Source organism: Thermobia domestica, chromosome 9 (genome assembly GCF_964235325.1).
Source record: "Thermobia domestica chromosome 9, izTheDome1.hap1.1, whole genome shotgun sequence".
NCBI lineage: Eukaryota > Metazoa > Arthropoda > Insecta > Zygentoma > Lepismatidae > Thermobia > Thermobia domestica.
The window spans coordinates 109439386-109453548 of NC_137462.1; the positions used below are offsets into that span (position 1 = coordinate 109439386).

General features: G+C 37.0%; 1 protein-coding gene across 3 annotated transcripts in view; it reads left to right on the forward strand.

The window, feature by feature from the left end:
- Nucleotides 1–38: 38 nt before the first annotated feature.
- The window catches only part of LOC145694924 (uncharacterized), a 47565-nt gene continuing 33440 nt past the window's right edge, over nt 39–14163 (forward strand). For 2 of the 3 annotated variants that reach the window (XM_081771694.1, XM_081771695.1), the window contains exons 1-2: nt 39–256; nt 13649–14013. In XM_081771694.1, the coding sequence (XP_081627820.1) occupies nt 13724–14013 (290 nt within the window). In that variant the 5' untranslated portion in view covers nt 39–256; nt 13649–13723. The remainder of the gene's footprint in view (nt 257–13648; nt 14014–14163) is intronic. The other variant, XM_081771696.1, reaches the window with a different exon arrangement.

Consider the following 14163-nt stretch of genomic DNA (forward strand, 5'->3'; position numbering starts at 1 on the left):
TTTATGGTGACAGATGGCGGAAAAGTTTAGATTGTTGACGGCGCTGAAGCGTCAAATATTTTCATGTTATGTTGTGTGTCTGCTTGTGATTTATGTGCTGTTTTTGTCGAATTTTCTAGTGTAATAGTTGTTTGTTGATTGTTATTTGTACCGATTTTTTAAACGTAAAACAATAATTGATCTCTGCTTTGGGTAAAAGAAGTTCGTAGAAATAAATTATATGGATTATCTGGCATACAATGTAATGCAGTAAATGGTAAGAGTTTCGTAAATAGGTCGACGCTTGAATAATATACATTGATTAGTTTAGTGTATGTGTGATTGCATGTATCTGCGGTAGCTAGTAGTTCTTTTAAATACTATGTATGCTTAAATTTCATATATAGTTAATTCATTAAAGAAATGAACATTACTAAAATCAACGCTCAGCATCGGGAATCCCTAACGAATAGTGGATATGCGAATAAAGTTAAGATGCGAATCAAAACGCTACTGATTTAACTTCCAGTATGTGACCTCACTCACGAAAGTCTAATTACATTGCATTAGAGCTGTACTACTTCATTTAATAAATTTCACAGTGAGAGAGTTCTTACATTTTGTCTACAAAATCCTAGAAGATTCATAGTGACAAAATTGGATCAATATTAGATACCGATATTAAATAAAGATGCCAAAATTATATTAGGTGTAAACATTTTAAAAATAAGTGCAACTATATTGAAGTGTACTTAAGACAGGTCAATGTGCATACATACCGGTAGTAATGGGTAGGTTAAACGTGTACTGTACACCAGTATTTGTTGTTCATTGTGTTTCCTCTGGGTTTCAAAGTCGTGACTTGCAACTGGAACTTATAATAATCTTGAATTGATAAATGTAAGTTTCTAAAAGGGGAAACTTTAAAGAGCTAGTATATCAAATATAAGGTTCTGCTTATAGCCCCCCCCCCCCTTTTGATCGAAAATAACATGAAGCTGTTCCACACGCTATTTTTGTTATCACTTATGGTTATGTTAATATACCTTACAGTTATTCTGTTTCGCTTCCTTACTTCAGTTGTAATTTTATTTCCTAAATATTTGTTAATTTTCTTTTTTGATTCCTTATTAAATGAGTATGCATCTTTATTGTATTACTGTACAAATGCAGTACCATTCTACTGCTCACTATTGCGAACTCTGTCATAGTGGTTCGATCCCAGCCTCCGCCAAGTGAACTTTGTGGTGGACAAACACCGTGTGCGTGGGTTTTCTCGGGGTTCTCCCGTTTCCTCACACTTTCTTTATTCCACCATTTCAGTCATTACTCATCATCACCGCCTCCTTTAGCCTAACCGGCATAACCGTAGGACGTAAAACTCAAAGATTTCATTTCATTTTTTTCGGTCATAGTGAGAACGAAAACAATGATTCATTCGTCGCTTTGTGATCGCCACTCTTGTAAACCTCCGCACATTGTAATCAATCTTTGGAGTAATACAGCCCATTAGCTGAGAGTTCTAGAACACAGGTCCTCCCATATAGGTTAGTAGCTAGGTTGGTTCTTTTCTGTATCAAAATTTAATATTTAATTCATATAGTATTGCCGACCGAGCATTAGCGAGTGAAAGCGGGTTAGAGCCCCGCAGGGCACGTTGTTTTCGGTCTTCATTACAGGCAGTGGTGCCCACCCCCCCTTAAGTCCATGACGCACCCCCCTCATTGTCTATTCATAGGTGTTCTTCCATGAAAAAAAATATTTTCGATTAAATTTACACCCCCTCAAACATATTTACATAGATTTTTACCCCCCCCCCCAACATTTCAATGACGCAGTTTGCGTCATAGCCCCGCTTTGTGGGCACCCCTGATTACAGGTAAATAGGAAGAGGGGACCTGTGTTCTAGAACCTTGCCTCCAATTAGCTGCGGTGCAGACCCGAAGGGACGATATGTTGCGGGGACACTATCGAGTGTTGCTAGGCTTGGTCGGCAGCGTTCTCTTTTCGTATTGCATTGTACACTTACTAAGTTACTTATTAAGACATTAGGCTTGAGACACTAACATACTATACTTTATTCCCAGCTTACCTAATATGGCAGGGCTCCTTCGTGGCTAAGCGGTTAGCATACGCGCCTTTGGCGTGGGAGGCCCTGGTTCGATTCCTGGAGAGAGCTCATGTGTTCGGATTCCACGTGAATCACTAGGTCCCGTCTCGTATAGCCTCGCTGCTGAAAGGGACGTTAAAATCAACTCAACTCAATCTAATATGGTTTCACTACGCACCTTCATATAGTCCAAGATTAAACAAAGTGAAATATACACCGGTCTATGCTTTCTTTACGTAGCAGACGTATTGTTTGGAACCAAAAATGTGAGTTTTAGATCTTTACACTTAGTTTGAGAGCAGAAGTGACGAAATTACTTCACTCAATCATTGCTTTGTAGTTCAACCACTACAGATTGCAGCAATTTCTTGCTTTCAGCATTACTTCCTACAATGCATAGACAATATCCTTGAAATATACACATGTACTGAAACCACAAAACTTTTTTTTTTTTTTTTTTTTTTTAATGTCAGCGAGCTTAGTTGGCATCCAATTGCGTTCCGGGCAGGACCAAACTGGAGGATTCGTTTATAAACAGTGTCTTTCGTCCGTATGAAATATTTATATACTATAGATGTACAGTGTAAGAATAACTCAAAGTTGGGTTCCTTTGGCGGTAGGCATAGCCCTATAGTGATAAAGCAAATTAACGAAGCACATGCAACAAACCTCAGAGTTAATATATATGTAACGTTATTATTTCAAGCCAATAAGTTAACATGATATAAATAATGAAGGTTGTGTTTCAAATGTAAACTTGCATCGAATTGCTCTCAGGTCGTGTAGAATTTTGTTGGACAAACACCGTATTCCTCGGAGTTCATTATTTTTCTGCTGAAGTATTATATGTTAACTAACTAATTCTATGGCCTATGGAACCCGTAGGTTCAATGCCGCGTTCACAAAAGCTCTCCACTGACTTCTATCCTTAGCTAACTGCATCCAGTTTCTACTTTGTATTCCAATCTCTGCGAGATCCATCTTAATATTGTTCTCCCATCTGCACCTAGGTCTTCTAATGGTCGTTTTTCGATGGGTCTTCCAGTCAAGACTTTGAAAGCGTTTCTACTTTCTTCCATTGTAGCTACATGACCTGCCCACCTAAGCCTCCTAGACTTGACGACCCTAACAATGTTGGGTAAACCGTATAAATTATGTAGTTCCTCGTTATGAAGCTTCCGCCATTCCCCATTCCCGTTCCTCTTGGGTCCGAATATTCTTCCCAGGATCTTGTTTTCAAATACTTTCAGTCTATGTTCTTCCCTCAAAGTAAGCGACCATGTTTTGCAACCATACAGAACAACAGGCATGATTATCGATTTATATATTTCAAGCTTCAAATTCTTCGACAGAATTCGCAACGACAAGAGATTTTGAACCGAATAGTTACACGAATTCCCTGCTTTTAGTCGACATTTAATTTCTTCGTCAATATGATTTTCAATATTTGAAAGTATCCACTTTATCAAAAGTATAATTTAATATTTTAACGCATCCATAATTTGCCGTATTACGGTCCCGACGCACTTCCATGTATTTAGTTTTCTCTACATTTACTTTTAAACCCATGTCTCTGCAAGCGTTTAATAAGATCTCTGCATTTCTTTCTATTGTTCTCCTATCATCCCCTATTAAATTTACATCATCAGCATATGCCATAACCTGGTAAATACCGTTCAACTCTAGGCCCTGGTTGCTATCTTTGATTTTCCTTATAGCGTATTCTAGAACAAAGTTGAATAACAATGGCGGCAACGCATGTCTTTGTTTCAGGCCATTTTCGACGTGAAAGCTCGTGGACAAAAATTTTCCTACCCGGACTTTACTTTGGGATTCATTTAAACATATCTTAATTAATCCAATTAGCTTTCTCGGTATTCCAAGTTCTGTAAGAACGTTGTATAATGTTTCTCTCCTAACCGAGTCGTAGGTCTTTCTAAAATCAATAAATAGTTGATGTACCGGGGTATTGTATTCCCACTTCTTTTCGAGTATTTGGCGAATGGTAAATATTTGGTCGATAGTTGATCGATTTCGTCTAAATCCGCACTGATAATCTCCAATAATTTCCTCTGCGTATGGGGTCAATCTTGCTAATAGAATATTTGAAAGGATTTTATAGGATGTAGACAGAAGAGAAATGCCTCGATAATTATTACAGTCAGTTTTGTCGCCTTTCTTGTGAATTGGAACAGTGATTGATTCTTTCCACTTTTGTGGCAATTCTTCCTTGTTCCAGATAACGAGAATGAGTTTGTGTATCTTGTTCCACAATTTTTCGCCCACTTTCCAATAAAATTAACTCAGCCGGAATTTCATCTACACCCGGAGATTTGTAGCGATTTCTACTTATATGCGGTTGGGTTCTGGAATATACGGTTCTGCGGTGTGTATCTCCTTTTCTCCACGCACATTAGTTTATGGCTGCGTGTTTAACAAATCGTCAAAGAAATCTTTTCATCTATTTAAGAGGCTATCTGTATCAGTGAGAACTGTTCCGTTAGCTTTCTTTAATATATAAGCACGAGGTTGATAGCCTTTCTTAAATTCGCTGACCCCCTTATACATGTCCCGAATATTTTTATTTTTACTATTATCTTCGAGTTCCTTAATTTTAGCTTTCAGAAAATCGCGTTTCTTTGTTCTAAAAGTTTTGGAAGTTTCCCGCCTGATATCTGCGAAATTTTGTGTAGTTATTTCATTCGGATTTTGTAGCCAGCGTAATTTTGCCTGTTTTCTCTTCTCTGCTAGATTCTGGCATTCCTGGTCGAACCATGGTTCGTTCCTGCGTATTTCCGCGTGTCCTAATTTTTCTATTGGTTAACTTTTAATGCTACCTCTATTTTCAATCCAAGTATCCTCAACACTAGTGCACTCCGTGTCTAAAACCGAGAATCTATTCGAAACTTCAATCTTATATTCCTCTCTTACCTGGGTCTGTTCTAATTTCTTTAAATTGAATCTCTCCGTTTTCGGACATTGAATATTACCTTTATTCAACGATAATCTCTCTCGTATTATCGCTACTACCAGGTAGTGATCAGTATCACAATCAGCCCCTCTAAACCACCGGACATCAATTATGCTAGATTGCCTTCTTCTATCTACTAAAGCGTGATCAATTTGATTATGTGTTTTCCCGTCTGCTGATGTCCAAGTGTATTTATGAACGTCGCGATGTGGGAATTTTGTACTCTTCACAATTAGGTTTTTAGATGTTGCAAAGTTCACGAGTCTAACACCGTTGTCATTACTTTCCTTATGCAAACTTTCGTTCCCTATTATCGGTTTGAAAATATCCTCTCGTCCTACCTTCGCATTGAAATCCCCTAAAAGAAATTTTACATGTTATCGCGGGAGTTGGTCAAATATCCGTTCCACTTCTTCGTAAAAACTATCTTTTATATCGTCACCCTTATCTTCAGTTGGAGCATGTACATTTAGAACAATGAAATCACACTACCGTCCCTTAAGAGTAATGAAAGAAAATCTGTCAGTGACAAATTCAACCCGTTTAATTGTTGATAATATTCGTTTGTGAACGAAAACCCCTGTTCCTATCTGGTCATTTTTATTTCCTTCCCCGTAAAAGGACGTAAAATTTCCGGAATTTCTATGTTATTCCATCTATATTCACTTGCATTTAACATTCATCTTCTTTAACCAACAATGCATAATCATTGGATTATAAACATCATTTTGTCTTTCATAAATGAATACTGTTTGGAAGGAACAGTTTTATCCCCGGACTTGATTGAACTTGTGAAAATGATCATTCTGAAGAAACTTGCGAAATGGTGTTGTCAGCCTTACTAAAGAAACACCGAAGTAAAAGTGAAAATAAGGAAGTGAGGGGAGATAAATACGGAAAATACAACGATTAGTTACTAATTTTGTCAAAAACTCTCAACAGTATTTGTATTTAATAAAGGATACTCAGAGTAGAAGGTAGGGCCTATTATAGGAGTGAACTGTAGAAGAATCGTTATGCTATTTGAAAGATTCATATAAGAATGAGTTACCTGAACCAAACGAAGCTTTTGTGCATCATCAAATTTGCGTGTTTATCCTATCTGGTAATTTTCACTTTATTTGAGAGAGAATGACCTAATAACTCTCACCTTGCACCGCGAGGTGGAATGAAAGTGATAGCTTCTACCCACACGCATATATATGCGATCATGGTCACAAAGATGGCCAAAATATAATGGAAGTTGAATATTACAAAGAATGGCGTTCGTGATGCAGGTTGAGAGATATTTAGAGGACTGCGCCTTAGAGCTTATGTCTGTAATTAGAATGGCGTAAGGCTTAGAATGACACTTATAGTTTACATGCTGTAGATGTTTTGAACTGAGCTAACTAGATTAAGCAGGTCCTTGATATATGGTGGACGAAAAGCCTCCCCAAGCATTTACTATAAGCGGATCGAAGACATTTCCATTCCCAATAGAACTGTTTCCAGAACGATACAGAACAAACTTCTTGTGATGATAGTGATCGTTGTGTTTTCGGGGACTGTTTTCTATTTACAGGAGTGAACTTTGTGGTGGACAAACACCGTGTGCGTGGGTTTTCTCGGGGTTCTCCCGTTTCCTCCCACTTTCTTCATTCCACCATTTCATTCATTACTCATCATCACCGTCTCCTTTAGCCTAACCGGCATAACCGTGGGACGTAAAACTTAAAGATTTCATTTTTTTCTATTTACAGGATAATGATCATTATTTTGAATGGAGTTATAGTGATAGTCTTGACTCACATCGTACATGCATGGAATCACGGTCATAGAGACGACCAAAATATTATGAAAACAGAATCTTAAAGCGTGTGTTGAAGCAGCTAAACGGTGGTTCAGAAAAATTTTGTAATTACCAGTCATTATTAAGTATTGATTGTGGGCGATTTTAATCTTCCTGGAGTTAAAGATAATAATTCTGATCTAGTGCAAAACGGTAGTACTTGTGTTGCTCTTGCGAACTTCCTATATTCTTGTGATTTCGTGCTCCTTCGTGGCTAAGTGGTTAACATACGCGCCTTTAGCGTGGGAGACCCCGAGTTCGATTCGCGGCGGGAGCTCGTTATTCGGATTCCACGTTAATCAGTAGATCCTGTCTCATATAGCCTCGCTGCTGAAAGGGACGTTAAACTCAAAATCATCTCAACTCTTTTTGTAATTTGAAATAGTTAAATAATATTAATAATAAATACGAAAGGACTATATTAATTAGGTCTAAATATTTAGTGTCACTAAAAGCATGTGCCCATTATAAAAGACGATGATCATTATCTATCTTTACTTTGCAAGTCATATTAACAGAAAAATTGATCAATATAAAACCGAATCAAGTAATAATGCTTAATTATAGTAAAGTTGATTTAGCTAATATTTATACTTCTGCTCTTTAAGAAATGGAGATTGGGATGAAATAAAGATGATTGATGATCCTGAGAGTGCTTTGGCTATCTTTTACGAAATTGTCAATTACATCATTAATAAGAACGTAACGAAGAAAGTAGGGAACGAGAAACATTCTTATCCTCCCTGATTTTTCTTGTTATCAGTTGTAAAAAGAAAAAGAAAGAGACATTCGGTTTACCACAATAATAAAGGGTCTTTCCTAGTAAGATAGTGAAATCGGCCCTTGATCCAAATTGGGTCGCTGTTATCCTTGACAAAAAAAAAAAACCTTATTTTATTTTATTTTATTTTATTTTATTTTATTTTTTTTTGTTTTAAAAATTTCAAAAATGGTAGAAAAAATTTTGGAGGAGGGGGGACACGTCGCTGATTTATACCCTTAGGTACAATATATATTTTTTCGGCGCCTGAAAGTGATGGCAATATTGTCAAAAAGAAATAAAACTGAAAACACGTGTTTTTCGCACTGTTTTCCCACCATTTTAGGGCCCACAAGGTGAGGGCCCCTTCAAACAATCCTTTGCCAAAGTTCACAATTTTCATTTCTCTTGTGTCCCTTCCGCTTCTGTCGTTCTTCGGCTGCTTCGATTGTGTCCATTTCGGAGTAGAAACACCAAATATATCTCCGTAACAGTGCTTTCACTGCAACCGACTCTTGTACAACAAAGTTACACAGCTCGCGGTAGAGAGCGCCACTGTGTGTGTAGCCAGTGAAGATACCAGGAGCCGACGCGAGGTGTGTGTAACTGCACATTGCAAATTTTTCGACCACCCCCACCAAAATTTAAAAAATATTCAATCTTGAGCATGTATGATACAATAATTCGGTAAGGGGAGGTGGTAGGGGGTCAATTTTTTTTGGAGGAAGTTTTAGGTCAAGGGTAACCTTTTGGGTTAATAGCGACCCAATTTGGATCAAGGGCCGATTTCACTATCTTACTAGGAAAGACCCTTTGTTGAGATGCAAAGGAATCTAAAATGTATGATTGACAGTGGAATGATTCCATATGTAATCCCTTCCCTTCTACATATACAAAAATTAATTATGCTAATATGATAGTTTCTGTCATTTTAGGTCTCTAAAATAAAATGAATGGTCGAATCTTCGAGAGTGCGAGAATCAGAGCTGATTCTGGATTCAAACAATTTCTGTGCTATTCATTTTTATTTATGTTAACGCATAGAAACCATTGGAAAGAAAAAGATCTCCAACTATGATAGGAAATATGCTTATTGTAGGATTATATACCCCCAGAAACATCTTCGCGAAGCATTGATCTAGGATACATATAGACACCTAAAATGTCAACATAATTAGTCAGTGGCATGACTAATAATAGGATCAACGGAATATCATAAATTTGCAGCCAACACCAGCACGGAACCGCCGCTATATATTCAGGTCCGGAGCATGCGCTTCTGTGATCGTCCGCTACACATAAACTCGGCGTGTTATTGGAGAGAGTAAGAAAAATTATTACTTAAACTGCACTCTCACCCAAACGTTAGCGATCGTGTTTTATATTCTCAACACCATCTTTATCGAGCTGCCTTGTTGGCGGCAGTGATCAGAACTTTCAAAATCGGAATTTGATGCGGATATTCAAGTTGTGCAGATCCGACGAGACCGATCGGATTCTGATTGTGCCGCAGTTGCTGTACGGTTCTTTATAAAACTCCTGTTCAGTGTTCCCTGGTTTCTGCTCACCATTCTTCTTCTTCTTTGACCGTGTCTTCTTGCCACTAGTCCTGTATGTCATCATCCCTCTGGACACTGTTTCTCTCAATATATTTTAATACATTGATAGTCTTAGACATATTCCAACTAACCACATACAATTCACCCTCTTAGAAAATCGGGGAGGTATGTCATTTTGCACTAACAATACCTGGCGTATTGAACACACGTATCTGAACATCATCGCATACATCCAACCAAGGATGTTCCTTGCATCTAACACAATTAAATACCATATTCGTGGGTTTTCTCGGGGTTCTCTCGTTTCCTCCCACTTTCTTCATTCCACCATTTCATTCATTTCTCATCTAAACCGTCTCCTTTAGCCTAACCGGCATAAACGTGGGACGTAAAACTTGAAGATTTCTTTTCATTTCATTTTTTTCAATGCTTCTCTCCTAAGATTACGTTTCGAAGTACATAAATATTTCCATTATTTTAATAACTATGGGTAAATAGATATGAATATGCAGTTTTCAAAATTCTCATGCTTGATGCAGCTTTCGTGGTGCGTAATTTACGTTTATTTTCTTTGCGTCATAATTTCTGAAACTAAAGTGTGAACTTTTAAATGGAAAGGAAGTATTTAAGAATTATATTTGGTATATATTTAATGTGTGATCTAAAGTGAAGCCTTAGTTTAATTCTCGTCCGTTATGCCTTTCAGAAGGAAAGAAAGAGGAATTTAAACAAATAATATAACAACTGAAAGAGTGATAGAGTTAAATAAATAAAAAGATAATTAACTCGTTCAGTTTTTTGGGTGGTAGGCACAGAAGGAAAGAAATGCGTTATAAAATCATTTAGAAGTACTACAGTGTTTGTCTAACAACAAATTCCTCATTACTCTAAGAGATCAAATTACACAGGAATCCCCTAGAACCGCATGGCTACACTCGTTCTCGAACTGTATGGTTACAGGCTCAGACTACTCTGACACAAGCCTGAGTACCGGGTTAGATCTCACTTTTATAGTTAGATCGTTCTTCATAATGGCAGTTTTTCATAAAAACATAAGCAAGTCCCAGATCGAACTACAGTCACGATTAATGAGAGATTATGATTCAAAGAGTAATTCATAACTGCAAAGTATTAAGTATTTCAACCATTGCATTAACTTATATTACCTGCAAAGTAACCAGACAATTGATAATGTTAAAATTGTGCATATGTAGGCATTCAAATGGTGAACGGCGATTCGATGCTGCTTTTCAGTGATCAATTGTAATCTTGTTGATCATCAAACCACAAGAGCATATAAAGGTCAGAATCGTGTTAAAATCGTAATCTTCGTAATGGTTGTTTTTTATTAGTTTCCTCCATTTTAGAGAAAATATTCCTTGAATTATTGTTATTAAAATTTGTTGTCAAAAAACACTCCTTCTTCTTACCATTTGCCATATATGTCGGGTGTTCTAAAAATGGCGCTCACGGACCACAGAGCACTATTGTACAAGTCAAAGTAAACCAATATATATGTATTGGGTACCTTTCGGGTCCTCGTCTGGAGATGCGAATTGCACTATGTGGTAACGTCGCAGAGGGTCCATGACATTTAGGCGCGGCCGTTTGGGCGCAAAACGTTTTATCAAAATAGGTTTACCTACCTATATATGTCATAGTAAATTTCATAACTAGAGCCGGGATATTTAGGCACTGGAAATTTCGAAACACTTTTACAAATAATTTTGCAAAAATTTAAAATTAACTTCTTCAACACAGCAAAGTTTCTGCATGTCATGCACAACTTGTCTCTACCAGTTGAAAAGAAATAGGAAGGAACTAGAGCAGACTATCGACTATCCGGGTCGCCATATCCGTATTCTGTACTATGTGGCTTAATTTTAAAAGAATATTTCTTTTTAATAAAATAAGGCATATGTAATAAAAAAATGTAATTTGTGTAAAAAAAGCGCACCTTTTCATTAATGTTTAGTTATTTTAAAGATGTGACTATATATTCATACTGCACTGTGTGTTTGATTTTTTGAGTCAGACATTATAAAATGTATCTTAAAATGATTACAATACTGTACATATCTTCATTTTTGCATTTTCATTTTCAGTAATAAATTATTAAAACGCATGGTCCAAGAAGAACAGCATTATTTCCAATAAGGGTGTGGAATCTGTACGACAGAATTCTCAATGACCACTAGCGCAAATCCCGGGGGGTATGAGGGGGACCTGTCCCCTCCAATATTGGAACTGGGGGAACTGTCCCCACAATAATCGGATTTGAAATGTGTTTTTTTTTGGGGGGGGGAGAAATGTGATGATTTGTGCTCGATTGCCACAAAGGAAAGTGAGATGAAATTGATATCCCCCTCAGAATAAGCTTCAAATCTGCCCACCTCCTAATGTTGAAGACAGCTCTGCTCCTCCCTGATCCTCTACAGCATTGTTTTTCTTCATAAACATTTTGAACATCGCTTATATATATATGGGAAGATTATATATATGGAAACGGTCTTACCCGTCCCCGTTGAAAACAGATTTGCGCCGCTGTCAATGACCATAGTCAAGAACGAACACCACGCCGAAACAGCTCATCGTGGACTGCAATCGGAGCTTCAAATGGGCCATCCGTCGATTTGGCGCTTTTTTTGATGCACTTAAGAGCGCACAAAAGAAGTTGGACTTTGTGTACGAGGAAATGCTTCGAGGAGAAGAGTCGCCCAAGAAGAGAAGAAAATATATACAGGCAGATGAAAGTATCCGCCGCATTGTACAGAATTTTGAAACTATTGACATTGTAGAATACTTGCGGGGTTTGGCCCATTATTCCGTCGTGGAATGATGTCATGATAAGTGTAACATAAGACAAAACTAATTATTCAATATCTAAATTATATTTCACTGTTGTTTCCTTTCCAATTATCTCTGTTGGAAATACGTATAGTAATAAGCAGCAATACAGTGTTATGAATAGCTATGAAGTTATGAATATTTAAAATGCCTATTCCTTTATGTTAGAGATGATATAAAGTTAACTTCACAGAAGTTTATTTTGGGTCGTCATAGGATGCCTACAGCGAATTTTATTTTAGCCCAATACAGGTTCATGCTGGAAAAAAAAAAAAAAAAATCTGCAGATCATGATCTCCGGTTTTCCTGAAATTAGGATATATTATTCTAGAAACAAAATAATAAGACCCGATTTTTCTTTTCTTTCTGCGTTATACAAAAATTTACAAAAACTAAAACAAGCATTTAATGCAGCTGAGACTTTCAGTGACTGTTTACCATCGGACGTACTATAATGTAACGAAAATTTAGAGTTTTTGAAGGTAGCCTTTTAAAGAAAATTGGGATAAAATTTCACTTTTCTGAATATTTTAAGTTGTGCAGTTATTTGTTTATCTTTGTGATATTAGTGCTTATTTTCAAGGCTTTTAGTGCCTAGACATCCGAGTTCCAGGTATGAAATACATTCTAACCCATTTAAGTAGATTAGCCTATTGAGATATACGGCTTTGCGCCCAAATGGCCGCGCCCAAACGCCCTGCTCCGCGTCGCAGATAGGGAACCATAGAGTAGATCTACCAATCCATCAAATAATTCTTGTCAGATGACAGTTAAAGACCATAGACGTTGGCACTAGCACCACTTATTACCTTAACAATTGATGTAGCTGTTTGATGGATTTGTAGTGCAATGCTAACGGTTCTAAATTAATATGCGATGTTGCCACATAGTGAATTTTAATTCCCCATAGCGACTGGAGGAGGCCCCGGAGGGCGTATATATACACCCTGTAATTACTATAAGCCGGCAAGAAGTATGTCTGTGCTCCAGCCTTAATGCTATTCAAGTGATAATGTTAGAGAGAAAAGAGACTTTCACTTTTTAATTATGACCTGAGACATCTCAAAACATTATAGATTGTAGTAACACTATTATACCATAGTCTTTTGTATGCCTAAATTTATCTGTTAGCGTTACTTCTCGTCGTTATATAGAGGCTAAAGGGCTCTTAAGTAATACCTGATATTAATTTACATTTAAAATAATTCAACATGCAAGCTGAAAATTCCAAAGTTCGTATAAAATAATGTAAAATTTATAAAGAGAATTTTACTGAGAGAATGAGACGAAGCGAATTCCTTGGCATTATAGCCTGCGAAGGGATACGATTTACCAGAGGTTATATGTTCCACTGAGTGATGCGTGATCAGTAGTCAACTCTAATTTCATTATTTCTGACTTGCTACCGCGCACTACTCTTAATCTAAATAGCTTCCTAATTGCCTCATAACACTGGGTTAATATCTTTTCCTCTGGAAAAAATGTGCGAGTAAGCCCTAGTAGATGTAGTAAATATCTAGGTAGTTGCTAAAAATTTCAAATTCTTTCACTTTTACATTGCTCGGATAACGGTTTATTTTCTATATTGTAGGTGCTATGATGAACAGCTTCCGGTTATTGTGACAATAAAAGCTGAAGAATTGTGAAGTGATAGTGTAACTGGGCAATGAGTATTCGTTCATCGCAAGAGAAATTCAAGAAAGAGGTTGTAGCCTGTTCTACTATTGGTGGTCATCAGGCAACTGTTACTGTAGAAAGGCATACTGAGAACTTCACTAGAACTAGCCAAACGAGAAGAATTTCGCCGAATGCTAACAGTGATGAATGTCCCCTGCCGTCTTTCGTACGGCCAGAAGAAGAGCGAGATGTAAATACGTGCAATGAGAACTTCGGAGTGGCCTCATCTGTTTATCCAAGATATCAGTCGAAATACGTGCTAAAAGGAAACGAAATGAGGTAATTCAATGTTTTCTTATATATTTATTTTATTTTATTAATTTATAACTATTATTTTAAATCTAAGGTTATATGTTTTCGAGTGTAGTGTTTATGTAGAAAGGTGCTTCTCGATATTGACTGAAAAATTTGATTTCGTAGTATGTTTCT